At 38.2% G+C, this 24359-nt stretch overlaps 2 protein-coding genes across 2 annotated transcripts; one reads left to right on the forward strand and one right to left on the reverse strand.

Annotated features, from left to right (window-relative positions):
• Positions 1 to 8968: 8968 nt before the first annotated feature.
• LOC124461824 lies at positions 8969 to 11207 on the reverse strand. The gene is made up of 5 exons (XM_047013284.1): positions 10870 to 11207; positions 10423 to 10804; positions 10021 to 10296; positions 9205 to 9491; positions 8969 to 9138 (listed from the first exon to the last, which is right to left on the reverse strand). The coding sequence occupies exons 3-5, from the start codon at positions 10083 to 10085 to the stop codon at positions 8969 to 8971; spliced, it is 522 nt and encodes a 173-aa protein (XP_046869240.1). The 5' UTR covers positions 10086 to 10296; positions 10423 to 10804; positions 10870 to 11207.
• Positions 11208 to 12012: 805 nt separating this feature from the next.
• Positions 12013 to 12720, forward strand: LOC124461823 (uncharacterized protein K02A2.6-like). The gene has a single exon (XM_047013283.1). The coding sequence runs from the start codon at positions 12013 to 12015 to the stop codon at positions 12718 to 12720; it is 708 nt and encodes a 235-aa protein (XP_046869239.1).
• The last annotated feature ends 11639 nt before the right edge of the window (positions 12721 to 24359 follow it).

Raw genomic sequence — 24359 nt, forward strand, 5'->3', positions numbered from 1 at the left:
GGAAAAGTGACCCTGTATGTGCAAGTCTAATAATCTCATGTTCCATTGCCGAAGGCACTACAATCAACTCACAATTAGGGTCTTTAAAGAGAATCTCGTTCTCTATATAGAAGTCTTTATAACTTTCTTTCGACTAGCGTCCTTACTGCCTTGGTCCACTCATCTTGCAACTGAGCTTCTTTTAATCGATGTTTAATAGTGTCCTCAACAAGCATAAAACATGCAAAACGACTCAACGCATCGACGTGCCTCATTTGAGTTGCTGATCGATGTACGATAACATAATCAAAATCTTGAAGATACATAGCCCAACGAGCAACTCTCAAAGGAACATCCTTCTTTCCGATTAATTTTCTGTAGTCACAGCATAAACGCTTTTGACCATTCTTTTTCGAGACTAAGACAACTGGCGACGCGTACTCAGAAGTACTGGTTTTAATTATTTTCTCTGCTAGCCATTCTTGAATTTGTTTATCAACAATTTCCTGATCACAAAGGGCTAAACGTCTCGGGTGCTGATACACAGGTATTTCGTCGCTCAATATAATTTTCATGCTTACTGGTGCGTTTGCATTTCTTTTGGCTGGTAGTTCCGAATTAATTTCTCTACTTCCCCTTTTATCAAATGGTTTAAATGCGAAAGATTTATGTCTGGACTCTTATCCCTGTCTTCAATATTTGTGATGAAGATATTTCCAATATCTCCTGCCCACTGAATATCTGACTCATTTTTTTCTCTTTGACATACTATGGGTGTGACAAACTTCTATATCGTTGCGCATAGCAAACCTAGATCCATTTGCTGTTACATTTATATTGACAGTGTTCAATATCGTTCGACCCAGTATAGCATCAAAACTTATATCCTGATCTGGCACTACATGGAATTCTATGTTCATAACTAAACCATCCACTTTCACTGGTATGATAAAACTACCGAAAGTCAACACTTTACTGTCGCCAATTCCTGTTAAGTGTCTAGCTCCGCCTAATAACGGTTTCGATCCAATCATAAAATAAATATTTCTTCGCATAAGACATAATCCAGCGCCAGTATCTACGAGTCCTTTAAATATAACGTTAGAATATACGATGTCTTTAAGTTCTAACCCTGACGGAGTAAATTCGCTTGACGGCTGTATTACTACATCTTCATTTTCTACCACGTTTGTATTTCTCTCGTATTTAATTGGATTTTCTAGTTTGCACTGTGCCATTCGATGTCCTACTTTACCACATTTGAAACACTTTTGGTCGTTCTTCGGACAGTCTCGTCTGATATGTGATGTATCACCGCAACTATAGCATTTCCGATTCTTAGATGTATCAATTATTTTACCCTGATTAATCTTTCCTCCTGACTGAGCCTCAAACTTGTTTAACGACTTGTGTGAAGCACGAACTTTCTGATACGTTTCTATTTGAAACTTCAGTTCTTGTAGATTCCTGGCTTGAAATAGAATAGCTTTATTTACTTGTGAGTCTGGAATGCCCTTTACAAAGTATTCTATCAAGCTCTCATCGTCCAAATTCACTGGTTTGGCAATTTCCATTAAAGCATACAAATATTCATGCAAAGTCTCCTCTCTTTTCTGAGAACGTTGCGATAATATTCTATGAATCTCAGCTGCTGATCGTTTCGAACCAAATTCTTTGCGCAGTGCTGCTTTTAATATCTCCCAATTGTTTATACCATGTTGACTCCGAATAAATGATTTAGCTGCCGCAGCTAACAACTGTTTGGCGTATATAAAGGTCTGTAACTTGTCCCATTGTACTGTAATAGCACACTCTTCTATCTCTTGTACCCACGAATCAATGTCGGGACTACCTGAGCCGGAAAAATAGGATACACTGCCCTCAACATCTTTTAAGGTGTACCAAGATCGACTACAATTGTTTATGGGCAATTCGCCTCTAGCTGTAACTACTGATTCTACTTCTTCATCCTCGCTATCTTGGTCTTGAATATCGTAATGAGTAAGAAGTCTATTCTGTAGATCACGTTTTCTTCCCACTGTGCTTAGGTTCAATTCGGCCAACTTATTTCGCAAATCTGCGACTCGCAATGCCATAACCTCGTCAAGCTCCATATTACAATATTTTCTTTGTTCAATACCAATAATTAATGCTAAGGTTAGTTTTAGTAAATTCAATTAAGGTTAGAACTATATACATATAGTCCCAAAAAATTTACCCAAGTCCGCTCCTGTCCCACGAAGTCTTCGTTTAATTTCTGCCAGCAGGTTGTCTGTCCTCTTCTAACGTTTTGTCTCTTGCCGCGTCCAGCTTCTGCCTCTGCCAACGGGTTGCCTCTGCCTCTGCTGACGTTTTATCACTCACCACGCCAGCTTTGCCTCTGCCAACGGGTTGCCTCTGCCAACGGGTTGCCTCTGCCTCTGCTGACGTTTTGCCTCACGCTACGTCCAGCTTTGCCTCTGCCAACGGGTTGCCTCTGCCAACGGTTCGCCTCTGCCAACGGGTTGCCTCTGCCTCTGCTGACGTTTTGCCTCACGCTACGTCCAGCTTTGCCTCTGCCAACGGGTTGCCTCTGCCAACGGTTCGCCTCTGCCAACGGGTTGCCTCTGCCTCTGCTGACGTTTTGCCTCACGCTACGTCCAGCTTTGCCTCTGCCAACGGGTTGCCTCTGCCAACGGTTCGCCTCTGCCAACGGGTTGCCTCTGCCTCTGCTGACGTTTTGCCTCACGCTACGTCCAGCTTTGCCTCTGCCAACGGGTTGCCTCTGCCAACGGTTCGCCTCTGCCAACGGGTTGCCTCTGCCTCTGCTGACGTTTTGCTTCTTGATTCGCTCTGTCCAAATATTTCTAGACTGTTCTAGAAAAATTCACTGATCGCCGTCCGTTACCAAACATGCTCGTGCGTGTATTGTCTGCGTCGTAACGTATTTGGGCACCAAAGATTTTATGCAACAATTTAGCACAGCCTATCTCGCTTGCTCTTACACAATGATGACGACACAAAAGTTTTTGCTTTGTCACTTCGAAGAACTTTGTTTGTTGTCTCTTTCACTCACGCAGTGTTATATGTTTGTATGTTAATTTCTTTAAACAATATTTCGGGCGAGCCCCCAAAAATGTAGCGTTGATTTAGCGATCGTTACTATATTTATTTATTTATTAATATTTGAATTGTTTGATGACAATCGAGTTCAATATATTGTTAGAATTTAAACATACTTATAGAAATAACACTAAACTAATTATGGACCTTGACGTGCGACTCAGTTGACAGTCTCTTTGCGAATGATCCACGGCCTCTTTAACAAGCTCTCTCTCAACTTATATAATGATCCTATGCCCTGCTCTCTCTACTACTACTAGAATGTTCGGCCACTACGCGTTTGTCTCCTCTCTTCTATCACTTTTGACTGCTCTCTCTCAATACCATTTCCCACATGTATATATTGAATTTTTTTGCATTAGAAATGACAACGATTCTACAAATTTTTTAAAATTTCTGTAATGACTTTTTTCAACCCATATTTGTATTTGAAAATAAGTAAACATCTGGATTGTTAATGCAATTTTATATCTTTTGCTCTTTACAATGGGGAAATTTGGTTGTTTGGTAGTTCGATTGGGCGTCCCGAGGAGCTTATTTATTTAGGACCGGATTTCATCCAATTAGCTATTGCTTTCAGAGAGCTAAAAACAGGCGGACATGGCCAATTTTTCTAGCTAGCAGACTGATGTACATTTTTACATTTGAGCAGTGACAGAAATCGATATGTATAATTGATTATAAGTTTAAGTCATATTTTTTACTTGATAGTTTGAATAAGAAGTAGATGCACGAATATACAAGTAAATGGTGGAAAGGTTTATCTTGACTAGGCCCAAATATGTAATAATTAGGAAGTAACCCCAAAAGCTTTTTTAAGTTGTTATGGTAACAATGGAATAAGTGTTTAATTCGATTTTTTAAAGAACGTGCTTTATCCCCATCAATCGAATAAATCTGGTCTTGCGGGTATTGTGGAGCCACTTAAAAGCCATTAACTCAATATTCCACTGTAAATACAACTAGATTATAGACTATAATCAGTATTTTAGTGTTAACCATTCAAAGAAATAAAATTAAGACATAATATTATAGACTTAAATGTAATATTTAATAGAATCACATTCTAAAATATGTTAATAGAAAGATTATTATGAAATCCTGATCAGACACTGACCGACAAAGGCAGTAGGCGGGAGAGTGAAAAATAAAAAGTGAAAAGTAGGCCATGTCCATTTGCCTTGTTTACCTGCCTCATTTCCTACTCCGATATTTCACATTCTAGAAAATTGTGCTCGAGAGTATAGTTCTAATAATTAAAACAAATTTCAAGTAAAAACAAATTTCAAGTAAAAATGACCAATCCTGACTGGCCTAACTTTAATAAACCGGGAAACGCAAGTTTAAAAATTTGCCCAAAAACTGAAGGTTCCAAAGATGGCCTTAGATTGGCGCCACAGTGGAAGGATGCACCAAAATGTGCTAAATTGAATGCGGAAAAAGTTAAACCTAAGATCGAAGCGAAAAAGGCGGTAATTTCCCCTAATACGAAAGTAATGGTGATGGCTCCTTTTGCCACGTTTCCCGTGAGGTGCGCCCACTCACTAGAAGTCCGACTTCCAAACCAAGGAGTATCAAGAAAAAACGTCGTGTGGCCGATAACGTAAAAAAAATGGCGGTCAAAAACCTGAAGTCAGTTGGTAAAGAAGTACAAAAAATAAGAAATAAAAAAGAATGGCTTAAGGCCGCAACTAAGGTCGATCAACTGGAAAAGTTCAAGAAAATCGTTAATAAATATCCCCGAGAGCTGGCCATACGAAAAGACACACCAAGATAAATATCGCTAAAAATGACCAAAAAGTTTTGGTTAAAGTGAAGAAAGAAGAGGACAAAGCAAATAAAAAGAAAATAAGGCTTATGGCCAATTTTTCTAGCTAGCAGACTGATGTACATTTTTACATTTGAGCAGTGACAGAAATCGATATGTATAATTGATTATAAGTTTAAGTCAAATTTTTTTACTTGATAGTTTGAATAAGAAGTAGATGCACGAATATCCAAGTAAATGGTGGAAAGGTTTATCTTGACTAGGCCCAAATATGTAATAATTAGGAAGTAACCCCAAAAGCTTTTTTAAGTTGTTATGGTAACAATGGAATAAGTGTTTAATTCGATTTTTTAAAGAACGTGCTTTATCCCCATCAATCGAATAAATCTGGTCTTGCGGGTATTGTGGAGCCACTTAAAAGCCATTAACTCAATATTCCACTGTAAATACAACTAGATTATAGACTATAATCAGTATTTTAGTGTTAACCATTCAAAGAAATAAAATTAAGACATAATATTATAGACTTAAATGTAATATTTAATAGAATCACATCTAAAAATATGTTAATAGAAAGATTATTATGAAATCCTGATCAGACACTGACCGACAAAGGCAGTAGGCGGGAGAGTGAAAAATAAAAAGTGAAAAGTAGGCCATGTCCATTTGCCTTGTTTACCTGCCTCATTTCCTACTCCGATATTTCACATTCTAGAAAATTGTGCTCGAGAGTATAGTTCTAATAATTAAAACAAATTTCAAGTAAAAACAAATTTCAAGTAAAAATGACCAATCCTGACTGGCCTAACTTTAATAAACGGGAAACGGCAAGTTTTAAAAAATTTGCCCAAAAACTGAAGGTTCCAAAGATGGCCTTAGATTGGCGCCACAGTGGAAGGATGCACCAAAATGTGCTAAATTGAATGCGGAAAAAGTTAAACCTAAGATCGAAGCGAAAAAGGCGGTAATTTCCCCTAATACGAAAGTAATGGTGATGGCTCCTTTTGACCACGTTTCCCGTGAGGTGCGCCCACTCACTAGAAGTCCGACTTCCAAACCAAGGAGTATCAAGAAAAAACGTCGTGTGGCCGATAACGTAAAAAAATGGCGGTCAAAAACCTGAAGTCAGTTGGTAAAGAAGTACAAAAATAAGAAATAAAAAAGAATGGCTTAAGGCCGCAACTAAGGTCGATCAACTGGAAAAGTTCAAGAAAATCGTTAATAAATATCCCCGAGAGCTGGCCATACGAAAAGGACACACCAAGATAAATATCGCTAAAAATGACCAAAAAGTTTTGGTTAAAGTGAAGAAAGAAGAGGACAAAGCAAATAAAAGAAAATAAGGCTTATGGCCAATTTTTCTAGCTAGCAGACTGATGTACATTTTTACATTTGAGCAGTGACAGAAATCGATATGTATAATTGATTATAAGTTTAAGTCAAATTTTTTTACTTGATAGTTTGAATAAGAAGTAGATGCACGAATATCCAAGTAAATGGTGGAAAGGTTTATCTTGAATAGACCCAAATATGTAATAATATATATATTGAATTTTTTTGCATTAGAAATGACAACGAATCTACAAATTTTTTAAAATTTCTGTAATGACTTTTTTCAACCCATATTTGTATTTGAAAATAAGTAAACATCTGGATTGTTAATGCAATTTTATATCTTTTGCTCTTTACAATGGGGAAATTTGGTTGCTTGGTAGTTCGATTGGGCGTCCCGAGGAGCTCATCTTATTTTGGACCAGAATTCATCCAATTAGGTATTGCTTTCAGAGAGCTAAAAACAGGCGGACATGGCCAATTTTTCTAGCTAGCAGACTGATGTACATTTTTACATTTGAGCAGTGACAGAAATCGATATGTATAATTGATTATAAGTTTAAGTCATATTTTTTTACTTGATAGTTTGAATAAGAAGTAGATGCACGAATATCCAAGTAAATGGTGGAAAGGTTTATCTTGAATAGACCCAAATATGTAATAATTAGGAAGTAACCCCAAAAGCTTTCCTAAGTTGTTATGGTAACAATATAAAAAGTGTTTAATACAATTTTTAAAGAACGTGCTTTATCCTCATCAATCGAATAAATCTGGTCTTGCGGGTATTGTGGAGCCACTTAAAAGCCATTAACTCAATATTCCACTGTAAATACAACTAGATTATAGACTAAAATCAGTTCTTTACCGACAAAGGCAGTAGGCGGAGAGTGAAAAATAAAAAGTGAAAAGTAGGCCATGTCCATTTGCCTAGTTTACCTGCCTCATTTCCTACTTCCATATTTCACATTCTAGAAAATCGTGCTCGAGAGTATAGTTCTACAAATTTAAAGTAAAAATAAATTTCAAATAAAAATGCCCAATCCCTATTGGCCTAACTTTAACAATAACGGCAAGTTTAAAACAATAAACAATTTGCCCAAAAACTGAAGGTTCCCAAAAAAATGGCTACAGATTGGCGCAGACAAATTATGAAGCCCAAGCAAAGTGGAAGGATGCACCAAAATGTGCTAAATTTAATGCTCGTCCAAAATTCAAAGGTTTTAAAGCGGATAAAGTTAAACCTAGAATCAAAACGGAGAAGGCGGAATTTTCGCCTAATACGAAAGTAGCAGTGATTGCCTCTTTTGGCCACGTTTCCCGTGAGGTACGCCCACTCACTAGAAGTCCTACTCCCAAACCAAGAAGTATCAAGAAAAAACATCGTGTGGCCGATAACGTAAAAAAAATGGCGGTCTAAAGCCTGAAGTCAGATGGTAAAGAAGTACAAAAAATAAATAAAAAGAATGGCTTAAGGCCGCAACTAAGGTCGATCAACTGGAAAAGTTCAAGAAAATCGTTAATAAACATCCCCGAGAGCTGGCCATACGAAAAGGACACACCAAGATAAATATCGCTAAAAATGACCAAAAAGTTTTGGTTAAAGTGAAGAAAGAAGAGGACAAAGCAAATAAAAGAAAATAAGGCTTATGTATATATTGAATTTTTTTGCATTAGAAATGACAACGATTCTACAAATTTTTTAAAATTTCTGTAATGACTTTTTTCAAGCCATATTTGTATTTGAAAATAAGTAAACATCTGGATTGTTAATGCAATTTTATATCTTTGCTCTTTACAATGGGGAAATTTGGTTGTTTGGTAGTTCGATTGGGCGTCCCGAGGAGCTTATATTATTTAGGACCGGATTTCATCCAATTAGCTATTGCTTTACTGAGGACATGGCAGCTTGACAATCTTACTAGAGAATACATTTCAAAATGCTTTCTCCTCTCCTTGATCCGACCAATTTTGTGATACCCTCCGGATACTTCTTAGTTTTGGCCCATGTGGAAAGAGTATCAAAACAACGACATTGACGAAGGTCTTTTCTTCGTATTTGTTTGTGGATTTATTTTATATAATTTGTTATGGGCCAAAGAATTGATAAACAACAATACAGCTGTTATCGATGGGGCTGGCTCGTTAGCTAGAAAATTAGCTGGGAATTTGGCGCGAAAAAACCAAGAGAACCGAGCTAGTTCTGGGAGCGGTTCCGGTTCCGGGAACAAAATTTGAATTTTTAGGAATCTAAGAGAGTGGAGGAGTTGAGTCTTTTTTGGAAAAAAAGAGGAAGAGGACGAAAAAAAAAAAAAAGAGGAGTTAAGTTCTAGAAGGCACGTGGAGTTGTTAAGTTGTGCAAGAAGAAAAAAAAAACTGAAAAGTGCGTGTGCCTAGAAGGAGCATCCCACCCATCCTTGAAGACCAAGAATTGCATGCGAGACGCAGGACGGACACACACAGGTGCCTTCGGACAGCCAATTCGACGGGATCCAATCGGCCACCCAGGTCCGGGTGCTCCAGGTTTTTTTTCTCCATTTAACCTCAACATTAGGCTGTTAGAATAAGTAATTGTATTTTGTTTATTTATATAATTTATTTAATTTATATTTGTTTACGTCCCAGTGGTACCCTGGTTAGGCTCAGTCAATATTGTAAAAAAAAAGTGAAATTGTTTAATATAATATATGTGTAATGAAAAAAGGAGGTGGGAGGCGGTTCAAGGAGCGCCTCAGCAATCCACCACGATGAGATCCACCAATGTCCAAGGAGAGAGGGCTTGAATCCATCCTACAGAAGCCATAGACCAACGAGTATTGGAGCGACAGCAACGTGAGAATCTGGAAAGTCGTCCACCATAAAAATCTTCCTGGCATTGGCCTGAAGATACGAGGCAACAATCTTGAGTGCCAATAACAACGGAACAGCGTCCCGAAATGGTACATCCGAGAAGATGGGGTCTGGTTTTGATGGAGGATCAAAAGGAATGCCAGTAAATGAATTTATATTTCGTCTGGAGCACTTACAGACGGTGTACCAAGTAAGTTGGGGCGAAGTACTGCAAGATTTCCACTGCTTGGTAGAAGGGCAGGCCAAGGACTGGTACTGGATGCACGTACGCTCGGCAGGACCAGCAGATTGGCCAAATATGAAGCACGCACTGCAGCAGAGATTCCAGACGCAACGATCAAACTTTGAGCGGGAACGTGAGTTGAGAGAGAGGCGACAAAGGACAGGAGAAAGCGTGGATGAATACCTCCAAGCGATGTTTAGCCTCCGATCACGCTTAGAAAGCAACTCCTCGGACCATGACCTGATCAAAGACAGTATATCAAAAATTATTTATGGATAAAAAACCTGGAGAAGTTACGAGAGGAATGTCATGAGGCGGAGAGACTCTTAGCAACTAGATGGTCTCGTGCAGCGGGAGGAGCGGAGCCGCAACTACATGAAGCGGTTTTGGCCGAAACCGAAGGTCATGAAGTGGAGTTTGTTGAAGCGGTGTATAAGCCACGCGAAGTCAGCAAGGATCGGCCAGAACTCGCCTGTTGGAACTGTGCGGAGAAGGGCCATACATTTTGGGAGTGCAAGAGTGTAGTTCGCAAGATATTCTGCTACAAATGCGGACTACCAGGAGTAGTGTTACCCAAATGCCCCAAATGCCAGGCGGGAAATGCAATGCGGAGCAAAACAAAGGAGGAGTTGCGCTCAATGCCGCGGAAGAACGAGTGAAAACATCCAAAAATTGCACGTTAGAAGTAGATATTGTTAATAGATTAAGGCCAATATATAATAAATTAGAATATAAACAATCTAACCTACCCATATCAGCATATTCTTACCAGCAATTTAGTGAAAAACGGAACCCATTTGGATTGGTAGAAGGAACCAATAGGAAAAAGGCCATATCTAACCGAGTCAAGCGTGTGAGAGAGCGGTACAGACAACGAAGAACAAAACGCCAAGAGGTTTGTTCGGCCTTAGAAGCAGTGCCAAGGCAAAAGGAGAATCAGGCATTCGCTACGGTAAAGATGCAATAGTTTCACGTAGAAGGTCTGCTAGACACGGGAGCTTCAGTGAGTTTCCTGGGCGACGGATGTGAAGAGCTGGTGAATAAACTGGAATTAAAAAGAAAAACATCTTACTCGAAAGTTCAAACGGCAGGAGGAGTGAATCATGCTATAACGGGAAAGGTGGATGTGCATATTACGTATCGAGGTAGAATACAAGAAATGACGCTGTACCTGTGCCCGTCACTGCGTCAAAGGCATAGATTTCTGCCGCAAATTCGAGCTCGCACCTGATCTCTTGGGAGTAGAGGAGTTGTCCATTGAGGATGAGGAGTTTAATTCCAAAAAGGAGCCGGTGGAACCACATGTCCTCAACGAGACGCAACAAGAGGTCCTGGCAGAAGTCTGTGAGAAGTTTCAGGCGGACTCGGACGTACCACATTAGAAGAGCACACGATCCAACTGCTGGATACAGTGCCAGTGAAAGAGAGATTCTATCCAGTATCACCACAAAAGCAGAAGTTGTTGTTCCAAGAGGTCGACGAAATGCTCAAATTGGGAGTGATCGAACTGAGCGAAAGCCCGTGGAACAATAGGGTAACATTGGTGCAGAAACCTGGGAAAAATAGACTTTGTTTAGATGCACGGAAATTGGATAAAGTAACAATCAAAGATGCTTACCCGTTGCAAAATATTGAGTCCATTCTGAGCCGGGTGGAGGATACGATCTTCATTAGTAGTGTTGACCTAAGGCACGCGTTCTGGCAGGTAGAGTTGGAGGTGGAAAGTCGGAAATACACGGCGTTTACCATCCCGGGACGCCCGCTGTATCAGTTCCGCAGAATGCCTTTCGGGCTTTGCAATGCGGCGCAGCGCTTGTTCCGACTCATGGATATGGTCATCCCCCAAGGCTTGAGAAGCCACGTACACGTATATCTGGATGATCTTCTGATTATATCCCGCACATTTGAAGAGCACATGAAGCATCTGGAGGCAGTAGCTGAATGTTTGAAGAAGGCCAATCTAACTATCGGATTAAAAAAATCAAAATTTTGCTTCAGATTCCTTAATTACCTGGGATTTGTGATCGGAGATGGAAAATAAAAAACAGATCCCGATGGAAAATAAATAAAGCGATCACGGGAAATTCCATTGCCAAACACCGTGAGACAGCTCCGTAGCTTTTTAGGGACGGCCGGCTGGTATCGTCGATTCGACCGATTGCCTGAAATCAAAAGGAAAATTCAAGTTAACAAAGGAGGCTACCGAGTCATTTAATTTACTAAAACAAGCCCTAACCAACGCTCCAGTATTAGTACATCCTGATTAGTGTGATGCGAGCCATGTAGGATTGGGAGCCGCCCTGTTCCAGCAGGATGACGAAGGAAACGAGAGGCCTATCTCATTCTTTTCACAGAAGCTACGAGGAGCCCAGTTAAATTATACGGTAACGGAGAAGGAATGTTTAGCAGCAGTCAAGGCGATAGAGAGATTCCGTCCATATGTAGAGCTTATGCCGTTTACCGTCATCACAGATCATTCGAGTCTCCAGTGGTTGATGACGCTGAAAGATTTAAATGGGAGATTAGCTCGCTGGTCATTGGCATTGCAGTCATACGATTTCGTGATAGAGCATAAGAAAGGAAAGGACAACGTTGTGGCAGATATGTTGTCGTGGACCGCGGTAATCGAGGAATTGAATTTTTTGATTTTGAGACTACCGAATTTGAGAGCGAGGAGTACCGGCAACGATACAAGTGCGTGCTGTCCAATCCAGGTAAATTTCCGGACCTACATGCAGAGGATGGATTGGTGCTGAAGAGGATGCGGATTACCGATAATGAAATCGGGGATGTGGCGTGGAAATTGTGGATACCAGAGGCATTGACCCATACACTCATACAGCAAGCGCATTATAGCGAAGAGGCAATGCACGGTGGAGTCGCACGAACGCTCGGCAGGCTTAAACAGTTTTACTATTGGCCACGAATGGCCGTGCAACTCAAAAATTACATTGCTGCATGTGATACGTGTAAGGAGGCGAAACATACCACGCAGACGACCAGGCCAACTATGGGAGCAGAGGTGTGCACGTCGCGGCCGATACAGAAGCTGTATCTGGACTTCCTGGGTAAATATCCACGATCCCGAAAAAGTAATGCCTATATTCTAATAGTGTTGGATCACTTTACTAAGTTTGTGTGGCTCAAAACTATGCCAAAAGCGACGTCCGCAGCGACAATAAAGTTCTTGAGGGAGGAACTCTTTAACACGTTTGGAGTACCGGAGATAGTACACACCGACAACGGGAAACAGTTTACCTCCAAGGAGTTCGAGGAAATGGTGTCCCATTTCGGGATCACACATACGCGGACAGCAGCCTATTCACCCCAAGCAAATACAATACCGACCAGGACAGGAGGTGTGGAAGCGCAACTTCGTTCTCAGCGACTTCAGGCGAAATATAAATGCAAAATTCTGCAAAAGGTATTCTCGATGCAGGATAATGAGTTTTCCACGCCAAGGACTTGAAGCAGTAGATGCAGATGCCTGTAGTTTAGCCCGGCTAACTAATGATTGTGGCGGAGAAATATGATCGGCTGACTGAGAGAAGGTATCTCCACAAGGCCCACTTTTCACTCCTGTTTCCTGGTAAGACCGAAAACCGAAGTGTGCTGTTATGGGCCAAATAATTGATAAACAACAATACAGCTGTTATCGATGGGGCTGGCTCGTTAGCTAGAAAATTAGCTGGGAATTTGGCGCGAAAAAACCAAGAGAACCGAGCTAGTTCTGGGAGCGGTTCCAAATTCGGGAACAAAATTTGAATTTTTAGGAATCTAAGAGAGTGGAGGAGTTGAGTCTTTTTTGGAAAAAAAGAGGAAGAGGACGAAGAAAAAAAAAGAGGAGTTAAGTTCTAGAAGGCACGTGGAGTTGTTAAGTTGTGCAAGAAGAAAAAAAAACTGAAAAGTGCGTGTGCCTAGAAGGAGCATCCCACCCATCCTTGAAGACCAAGAATTGCATGCGAGACGCAGGACGGAGCAGCACAGGAGCCTTCGGACAGCCAATTCGACGGGATCCAATCGGCCACCCAGGTCCGGGTGCTCCAGGTTTTTTTTCTCCATTTAACCTCAACATTAGGCTGTTAGAATAAGTAATTGTATTTTGTTTATTTATATAATTTATTTAATTTATATTTGTATACGTCCCAGTGGTACCCTGGTTAGGCTCAGTCAATATTGTAAAAAAAAAGTGAAATTGTTTAATATAATATATGTGTAATGAAAAAAGGAGAAATGTCTGAGTAGAGTCTTGTCTATGTGGGGGTGAGATGACGACGGGCTAGTCCACAGAACATGGGGGCTGCCAGGGAGTACGGGGCCCAAGGTAGTGTGGGTAGATCCTAGTTAATATACCAGCTAATTGTTAATTCCATAGTCCATCTTCCCGTCCGAGTGTAATGTTTTTTGTATAATTTTTTGTTACCCGATTAATCCATCCATCGAGGTCGAATCCATTCCTGAGCCATGCGAGTTAGCCGGTGATCGATGATGGATTGCAGAAGAAAAATAATCGGATTATAACAAATTCGGTTAACTAAGCACCTGCTCACCCAGTTTAAATAAACGTTTGAAAAATAAGTGCAATAGTTTGAAGTGCATTTGGACTCTGTGTGTCAGAGTGTTTGAGTGTGTGTGTGTTTATGTGTTTGTTACATTTACCCAGTTTGTTGAGTTTGTTTTGACTGCCCACACGAAAATCCACTTTAATTACAGCTACAGTTTTACTGTCACTGGTCTTAGCAGATTGCATACAATAATGCAAATAATAAAAGAAAGATATTCGAACCAGTTTTAAAAGCGTTTATTTTTGATTTCGTTTGCTATCTGGTTTTTGGATTTTGCCAACATATTTAAACGAGTCATTCCGACATGATACAAATATGATATCCGATTTTCGGACAAGAAATATTTATGCTAATCAATCATTTCAATTTTTTTGTTTTGTTTTTTTGTGTACAAGGACACCTTGGCCCGACAATTAGAATGCGCAAAACTGATTTATATAGAACGTGGCCAACACCCGCACAAGAGGAAATGGAATGCCGTTGGCCAAATCAAACAACATTCTAAACCGAAGAAACCCGTTTATGAGTTGTTTGTTACGTTTTGTCGTTGGTTGGCAATTATTTTGCCGTAATTGTATTTAATTTGCCCAGCACTTCACAGCATTAAGAGAAGGGCTGGAACAAGAGTGCTGTAAAGGGGGTGTTTGGCGTTGTCTGTATTTGTATCAATAATAAATTGACACTTGACTTAAACATTGTGGGTGTGGATAACCACGGTCTATGTTCGCCACACTTCACTTTACTTCCTAGATTTTACTCTTGATATGAATATAGAGGTTTGACATTTTAATGATGGATTAATTTTGTGCCGAGCCCCATGAACAAATGGGTTAGAAATACACGAAAATAACTTATATTTCTGGTTCATCCCTTTTCCTTTTAAAAACAACTAATCAATAAAGTATAACTAATCCATGTTATTTTACACTTTATTGTATTCTTATCATAATGCTTTATATTTTAAATTTATATTTCTAACTAGCAATCCTCGGTATATGAGTTGTCTAAGTGGCCCAGTCATTTAGTCAACTGAACAACGAGGATCCGGGTTCGAACTTCTTCTGGGGAATAAAGTCTTTATAAAATAGGCTTAGTAAGAAATTTCGATTGATATAGAAAAATCGTATGAAATACAGAAATCTTTGAGAAACGTAACTTATGCAAAAAAATAAAGATTTTAAAAACGATCGCACTGCAAGGGTATATAAACTTCGTTGCAGTCAAAGTTAGCTTATTTTTTATTTGTTTTTCAATCTCATCCTTAAAACTTTATAGAACAAAAGTGTACTGTACTTTTTGTATTTTCTTTTAACCACTTAAAGTTCAAATAAAATCTTCTGAAATTAATAAATACACAAACAAGTTGCATCGCATGATGTTTGCCAATTATCTAGTATCATCAAATCATACGATTTCCAAGATTAAAGATAATTGTTTCTTGTTTAAGATGCAACTCAATAATTTGATGTTTTCCAAAAAAGAAAAAAAAAACTTTCGAAGCGAAGAATGCCAACGAATAGAGTTTACCATTTAGCAACAAATTATTATAAATTATAGAAAGCTAATTTGCTGTACACTCAGTTATTGACGTTCGGCACACATGCATACATACATATATGCATACACGAATCGCTGTATGCCACCTAATTGGTAGCACTTTTCTGTTTTGTTGGCACATGTAAAGCTTTTAGTGGAGTAGTAGACAAACTTTGCGCATTTTGCTCCTACATGCATAAATGTTTGCATATGTATATCTCTCTCAACCACCAGCTCGAGCTCCAGCACCGTCACCACCGCCCCATATTTGTTTAAACAATGGCCAACACACACACACACACACAAAGCGGGCGAAGCAAGTTAAAAAAAACCAGCTGGAGAGCTTTGGCGCAATAGTTTAGTTTTTTTGCTTTCTGTTTGTTTCTGTTTTCTTTGTTTTGGTTTCTGCTCGCTTTTCGGTTTGTTTTGTGTAACAAGTTTGCATATGTAATTAACCAACAGCTAACGTATTAGTAAATATAATTAAAACTAAAATTGGAATGTAATCGTCTATTATTTCTCCCTCACTGTATGAGTTGTGTGCATTTCATTTATAAATGATGCAACAAAAAATTCTTCAATAAAAATCAAAAGACTTAGGCCACAAACTTGCCGACTAATAGAATTTCTTTCAACTCAATTTTTTTTTACTTACTTTTTTTATTAAAACTTCTACATAACTTCCCTTTCTCTATCTTTATGTCTCTCTTTCTGAATATCTCGCTTGACATTGACCTTCATCGGTGTATTATTTTCTAATTAACAACTCCCCCGGGCTAGAAGCAGTAGAAAATATACCAAAGAGGAAGAGAATTCGTGCCCAATTCTTGAAAGATTTTTTCGATATACCCTAACGATAAGTGGGTATAGTGCTTATATTGCAGAGATATCACGTCTATATATTTGCTCGATTTGTTGCTATGCTTTAATGTCATCTTAACAAAATTCAAAAGGTATGAAAATATCGTATGCAGTTAACAAGACATTAACTGCCTCATTACTTTTTCATGTGCCCAAATCGATTCAGCATCATTATGTCAAAATTCTTGCGACTTTTATCACTCATCAAAGACCTAGCCAAACCCTTCTTTTGATTGCCCTTCTTTTGATTGCCCTTCTTTTGATTGCCCTTCTTTTGATTGCCCTTCTTTGGATTGAGTAACATCAGATTTTGGACTTCCGCAATCTTGCGTCTTACCATAAGGATATAGTGCATGCGTTTAGGTGGCGGTAGATTATACCAGGCCAGACGTGAGAGACGACCAATTTATCGCTTGCTGAGTCTAGCCACTTGACGAGCATCCATGGCAGCGACATAGTCCTTGTGGAAAAACTTATAGGGATGCAAACTTTTTATGTATTTTTTCATGTCTTCTATTGTTGGTGCCACGGGCTGCTTTGCAGGTAGCACGGGATGCTTTGTAGGGCGTCTTGGAAACATGGTGCGTGAGAGTGGGACTCCTTTCTTCTTGTTAATATTATAAATACTAAAAATTTAGTTAAAACGTTTATAACAAATTTAGAAAAATACTTTTTTTTTAAGGGATTTTTCAACCGATTTGTTTGTTTCTATCTTTCAGACTGAAATGAATTTGTAGTTACATTTTTACATTTGAGCAGTGACAGAAATCGATATGTATAATTGATTATAAGTTTAAGTCATATTTTTTTACTTGATAGTTTGAATAAGAAGTAGATGCACGAATATCCAAGTAAATGGTGGAAAGGTTTATCTTGAATAGACCCAAATATGTAATAATTAGGAAGTAACCCCAAAAGCTTTCCTAAGTTGTTATGGTAACAATATAAAAAGTGTTTAATACAATTTTTTAAAGAACGTGCTTTATCCTCATCAATCGAATAAATCTGGTCTTGCGGGTATTGTGGAGCCACTTAAAAGCCATTAACTCAATATTCCACTGTAAATACAACTAGATTATAGACTAAAATCAGTTCTTTACCGACAAAGGCAGTAGGCGGGAGAGTGAAAAATAAAAAGTGAAAAGTAGGCCATGTCCATTTGCCTAGTTTACCTGCCTCATTTCCTACTTCCATATTTCACATTCTAGAAAATCGTGCTCGAGAGTATAGTTCTAATAATTAAAACAAATTTAAAGTAAAAAATATCAAAGAAGCTAACTTCGGCTATGCCGAAGTTTATATACCCTTGCAGTATACTTGGCAATAATATTTTTCCTTTTTGAAATTTCTTTCCCTGCAACTCAATTCATCAATACACAAACAAAATATTATTTCTCTTTTTACCACAAGTTTTTCTTCTTCCATCATTTTCTAAGCAAAGCACGGCACGCATACACATACAGTTCATGTAGCGTTGCGTCTGTGTGTGTATGCGTGTGCTCTGTTGATTTGATGATGGCAGTAGTAGGCAGCAAGCAGCGCTGCCGGCAGCGTTTGAACCGATTTATATTGACTGTAACTTGTGTTCTATTTATCGGATCAGATTCAAATTTTGGGATCTGAGATTTTATATCTATTACTATCATATTGGTAAATTTCATGGGGATACTCCAATTTTTGCAAAAATGTTTCTTCTAGAGCTATATGATATAGTGGTCCGATCCCAAAGATTTTCATACTTTATCTCACCCGGGTAAAAAAAAGCTCCCAAAAAAAATTTCATCCCGATAGCTCTTAAGATGGCTGAGTAAAACGCGTACGCACCGACGGACAGACGGTCAGACGGACAGACGGACAGACGGACATGGCTATATCGACTTAGCTTCTCATGCTGATCAAGAATATATATACTTTATGGGGTCGGAAACGTCTCCTTCTGTGCGTTACAAACATCTGACCAATTTTATAATACCCTCTGCAAGGGTATAATAAATTTCAAATAAAAATGCCCAATCCCTATTGGCCTAACTTTAACAAAAACGGCAAGTTTAAACAATTTGCCCAAAAACTGAAGGTTCCCAAAAAAATGGCTACAGATTGGCGCAGACAAATTATGAAGCCCAAGCCAAAGTGGAAGGATGCACCAAAATGTGCTAAATTTAATGCTCGTCCAAAATTCAAAGGTTTTAAAGCGGATAAAGTTAAACCTAGAACCAAAACGGAGAAGGCGGTATTTTCGCCTAATACGAAAGTAGCAGTGATTGTCCCTTTTGGCCACGTTTCCCGTGAGGTACGCCCACTCACTAGAAGTCCTACTCCCAAACCAAGAAGTATCAAGAAAAAACATCGTGTGGCCGATAACGTAAAAAAAATGGCGGTCAAAAGCCTGAAGTCAGATGGTAAAGAAGTACAAAAAATAAGAAATAAAAAAGAATGGCTTAAGGCCGCAACTAAGGTGGATCAACTGGAAAAGTTCAAGAAAATCGTTAATAAACATCCCCGAGAGCTGGCCATACGAAAAGGACACACCAAGATAAATATCGCTAAAAATGACCAAAAAGTTTTGGTTAAAGTGAAGAAAGAAGAGGACAAAGCAAATAAAAGAAAATAAGGCTTATGTATATATTGAATTTTTTTGCATTAGAAATGACGATTCTACAAATTTTTTAAAATTTCTGTAATGACTTTTTTCAAGCCACATTTTGTAACGTACAAAGCCTTAACGTAGCCGATGGGCAGCAAAAATTATTGTATCTAATTAGAATGTGCCCCATGGTTGGGCGGCAAAAATTTCTGTAACTAAATATCTATAACCACGACACCACAAAGGCTTACCAACCATTGCAGTCGGCAACTATACGTTATTGTGTGAGGCCTATCTTGGTGTTAACACGATTCATCTGCGGGACTGTTAATGCGGCTAGCAAGACAATCGGCTGGGGTGGTTCTTTGATGAATCTGTTTCACCCACTCACACGTCAGCAACTTTAAATAAAGTCCCTGTGCTGAAACTCGAAATAGAATAGAGAGAAAAGAATAAAAGAAAATAGTCCTAGTGTTGGCTGTATAGGTGTATTCACAGCCGCGCTCTCTACCCATTCTACCATGATTTTCCTTTCAGCGCTAGGGGAAAATCCCAGTACAAACATCCTTATTCACATTAGATTGCCCAAAAAGAAAGTTGAAAAAATTACCTCATTATAAAAATCATTATTATTCACTTGAATGATTGTGAGAATACATTAATTTATTTCTTATAATCTAATGTTTCATGTAGTATTCTGAGAACAAAGTTAACTCACATTAAAAAAAAACCAAAACCATTCCATAATATATATATAAGAAAATTTACAACTTCATAAATGATCAACAAATTAATTTGTAATTGCTAAAAAAATATATAGCTCGAAACTTTAACGCATATCGATTTATATTCAAGAATAATTAAATCAATATCAAAAAAATATTCTAAATACTCGGCATAATTTCATGAACCTTAACTTCTCTTTTTTTTTCTTTTTAAACTTCGACCCACTGTGCAAAAGCAAAACGCAACGGTTACATATGCAGCGTATAAAAATTAACCGTTCAATTTTTTTTTTCAACTCTTCACATACAAAATGTTTCAATAAAACAATTATGCATATTTATTCACTCTTGCCTTTTTCTCTTTTGATACTTTTCACTTTTCAGTTCATTTTCTTTTTTTCTTTTCTTTACGCATGATTTTATTTGAAACACATTAGAAGTATATAAAAACATATAGAGGGGCAAACGGAGTGGAGATAAGCAACGACAATTGTTTTCGCTTTTGTCTTTGCATTGAATACTCTTGCTTAACGTCTCCGACTTCGCTTTATATTTTGGTAACAAAAAAATTTAGTAAAAAAACTCACCCTTGTAGCGTCCGACGAAGGCCTTCGAGGAATTGCTGTAGAGGCTATAGATTTAATTTAATTTTTTTTGTATTAGTTATGTTCACATTTTTTGTTTTGTTACCAAGTAAAGCAATTGCTCATGCTTGTTTTTTCTTAATTTTTTTTTTCTTTTATATTTTCACTTTCTTCTTCCTCTGTTATAGATTTTTTTTTTTGACCTTTCAATTTTGCATTAGTTCATTTTTTTCCATTTTTTTGTTTTTGCTCCTTTTTTTTCATTTTTAGTGTATGTTACCTCGCGACTTAAAAAAAACAATTTTGGTTTTGCACAATGTGGCTCGAAATGTTGCTTTGCGTTTTCTTCTTTGTATACTTCACTCCTTTTGCCTTTTTTTTTTTCTTTTCTCTTATTACCAATTATTACTTGTACACCAACTTATTCTAGCTTTCGATTCTAGTATATTACCTAGGTTTAAACAAAAGAAGAAGTTAAAAATTTTCGTTTTCACTATGGCTTTCTGGCTTAAACCCTTTTTTTTTTTTTTTTTGATTTTCACTTTTTTAACTCGGATACAATTTATTCTTTGGGCTGCGTGTTTTCGTTGTTTTCACTTTTTACCGCTTGCCGCGTGTCGTATCGAAATCTGACTGATCAGACGGTCGCCAATGTAATTGTTTCGTCTCTTTGGTGACTAACTTCTTCGCTGCTTGCACTATCCAACATAAATGTCATGGACTTCTGGCTTCGGAAAATTTGACACCAAAATTTGGGCTTTACGTTTGTCTAACAAAAAAATTATATACACATACGTGATAAAATGTGAATGTCGTTAATGCGTTTTTTTTTTTTCTTTAGAGCTGTATAATTACCTTCTGCTTAATCAAAGCAATACATTTTAATTTCCTTTTTTCTTTTCCATCATGAATGAACATACCGAGACTTTGAAAATCTGCGTGCAAAATTTTATTTGCAAAAATGACCAAATTTTTAATGATTCAAAGAAAAATTAGCACTTACTCAAGAAGTATATCTTGAAATAGAGAACACCAACATCAATGGTTTCTTTTTTATTTCCGATTCAAGCCCATGAAGATGGCTTGTATTTATTCGGATTTAAAATTTACTTGGGTTATTTTAACCACAAAAAAAAATGAAATATTAATTTTTTTCTCACTTCCTGCAAAGGACTGTTCCGCTCGGTTGCCAATTTGAAAAGAATTTATCAAGATAGTTCGCCTATGCTCTATGCCTAGCTTTGATCTTCGTTTAGACCCGAAGTCAATTGTCAAAGTGACATTATCCGCTATTGGCATAATGGGAAAAAGAATGTACCACTGTGGTGAACTTTCTTTCTGCAATCAAGCAGTGCATTCGCGGGTCTTTTAAATGCTGCCTTCCTTTCTTTTTTTACTTATTTTGTTTTTTTTCTTTTGAGCTGCAAGTTGTACTCAAGGCACCTCCACAACCACAGACGAATTCTAGAGTTTTCTCGGGGAATTAGTCTGAAAACCTCATTGTTTAATATCCTTGGCATGATATGTTCCTTGTAATTTTCCTTGGAGGTCTTCTAAAACATAATAACAATTCCCTAAACATTCCCTGACTCTAGATTTCACCCATTGAGGATTGAATTTCGCATTCGTATTTTTCTGACAATTACTCTGGCTGAAGTTTCTTCTGAACACTTCTTGCCCTATCCTAAAATGAATTTGTCGAGTGCGCAAGTTATATTGCTTGGCGTTTTTATCTGCTGCTGATGCAATTTGCTGTTTTATTTCTTTTCTCAACAACTGCAATTGATCGTCTTTCCTAAGGGGATTAAGTGATTCATCTAATAAATTGAACTTACTTAGTAGACTATAATGAGACCCATGTGTAATCATATCAAAGCCAAAAACTGCATGATATGGAGAACAATTAATGCTCACATGATGACCATTCCGCAGAGCACAACTAATAGCTGGAATATGTTCATCCCACTCTCTATGATCATCGTTAAGATAAGCTCTAATCGCTGCTATGATTGATCGATTCACCCGTTCTGAGGCCTTGGCTTGAGGTGAATACAACGCTGTATACCAAGCTTCGTTAGCCACGGTTTAAATTCGACCGCTTTGAATTGTGCTCCGTTATCGCTCAATAAGATTTCCGGAATACCAAACATAAAGAAAATATGATCCTAAAGAAACTCCTGTTTTAAACGAGATGTCAACTTCTTCAACGGACAAAGCCAATGAAATTTGGAAAAGTGATCCAAAACTATTACCAACCCAATATGCCCTCGCTTACTGCGTGGATATGGACCGAGCAGGTCTATGTATAACTTTTGAAAAGGACGCATTGAAACTGCTGGCTTTCCGGCGGTTTTAAAATGTAATTCGGGGCTTTGGTAGACTTGCAAATATCACAGTTACGTACATAATCTCTCACTTGTGACACCATGCCTGGCCAATAAAAATATCTCCTTATTAATTCTAGGGTCTTAGCCATTCCTCCATGTGCTGATATAACACTATTATGAGCACTGGATATGACTTCAGTCGTCAAACCAGATGGAATCCACAGTTTCCATCTCGATTCTTGATTTTCTAAATTTCCGTCATCATGTTCAGTTCGTATATAGACAAAACCAGCTTCTACTCGTATATCTGGATACTCTCCCAGACTATCTAAAAACTTTTTTTTCAAATTCTGATATTCACTATCATAGTTTCGTTGAGCTGAACTTAGTTTCTTGGACATAAATACAATTGGTTTTTCTTCTCCTTCATCTGACATTTGAACTAACGTAGCGCCTATGCCGACATCGCTCGCATCGCAATGCACATAGAACTTCCGTTCAAAGTTCGGGTTCTGCAAAACTGGAGCTGAAGTCAACGCAGACTTAAGCTTTTCAAAGGATTTCTGAGCTTGCTCGTTCCAGACAAATTTCTTTTTCGACGACAGAAGCTCGGGGATTGAAAAACTAATATCTGAAAAGTTAGGTATAAATCGTCTACACCATCCGACCATCCATAAACGCTCTTACTTGTTTAACTGTTTTCGGAATTGGCCATGACTGAATCGCGTCTGTTTTTGATGTGTCAGTTGAAATTCCTCCATTGCCTACTATATATCCTAAAAATGCAACTTTTGTGACACAAAATTTGCTCTTTGCCACAATTAAAGTCACATTCGCCATTCGAAATTGCTCAGCTAGCTTGGCTAACACAATAAGATGTTCCTCAAAGCTTTCTGATACTACACATAAATCGTCTAAGTATCCAAAAGTACAATATTTTAATTCAGGGGGTATTATTTCATCCATTAGTCTACACATTGTTTGCGCGGCATTACACAAACCAAATGGCATAACCACAAAATGATACAATGGACGACCGGGTACTGTAAATGCTGTGATTGCTTTTGATTCCTCACTCAAACCTATTTGCCAAAAAGCATCCTTCAAATCTATCTTGGAGATGATGTTAGCTTTTGGTAGTCTTGCGAAAATTCCATTGATGCTGGGCAGTGGGTATGCGTCTTTCTTTGTAACCTCGTTAATACGTCGTGCATCTAAACATAAACGAACTTTTCCAGGTTTAATCACCAAACGCATGGGCGAACTCCAAGGACTATTTGACTTCTCAATAACTCCTAGCTCTAACATTCTATCGATCTCCTGAAACATAACTTTTTCAACCGCCGGTGAAACTGGGTAAAATCGCTGTTTAATCGGGGTGGCATTGCCTACCTCTATATGATGTTGCAGAAGCTTTGTTTTTCCGAGGCCTTGCCTTTCAAAGTCTGGAAATAGACTAATGATTCCGCCTAAACGTTTTTCTTCTTCTGCTGTCAGCGGAAACTTTTCCTCACCGTCTTTCTCTGTTAATCTAGGCACGTTGCTATTTGAAGTTTCAATCGAGGAAATTACACCCGGGGCCAATTTGAAAGCTTTCCAAAAATCTGTTCCTAATACTACCCTATGCTTAATCGAAGGGATTATAAAGAAATTAATGTCCTTCATCTGCTCCCTATATTTTACGTTCAGTTGTACGGATCCAATAACTGTTTGTGGCTGTCCATCAGCCGTTTTTACTGACGAATTAATTTTGCGAAATTTTGAATTGTGCGACCAGTCTATTTTAGCCAGGTCTGCTCCAATGCAACTAATATTTGCCCCTGTGTCTAATAAGCCTAATTCTAAAAATTGTAAAAATGAAATTGAAGCATAAAATCGGCCATCTACGGCTTCATTAATTACTGAACAAATTAACCTTCTTTTGGT

This window comes from Drosophila willistoni, unplaced genomic scaffold, assembly GCF_018902025.1.
Source record: "Drosophila willistoni isolate 14030-0811.24 unplaced genomic scaffold, UCI_dwil_1.1 Seg666, whole genome shotgun sequence".
NCBI lineage: Eukaryota > Metazoa > Arthropoda > Insecta > Diptera > Drosophilidae > Drosophila > Drosophila willistoni.

Coding starts and splice junctions, on each gene's coding strand:
- LOC124461824 (XM_047013284.1), bottom strand. CDS start 10,085: ATGGCCTTTTTCCTATTGGTTCCTTCTACCAATCCAAATGGGTTCCGT. Junction 9,492..10,020: donor CGTTTTTCACTAAATTGCTG/GTAAGAATATGC, acceptor GTCTTTGATCAG/GTCATGGTCCGAGGAGTTGC. Junction 9,139..9,204: donor ACTTACTTGGTACACCGTCT/GTAAGTGCTCCA, acceptor CATCAAAACCAG/ACCCCATCTTCTCGGATGTA.
- LOC124461823 (XM_047013283.1), top strand. CDS start 12,013: ATGCGGATTACCGATAATGAAATCGGGGATGTGGCGTGGAAATTGTGG.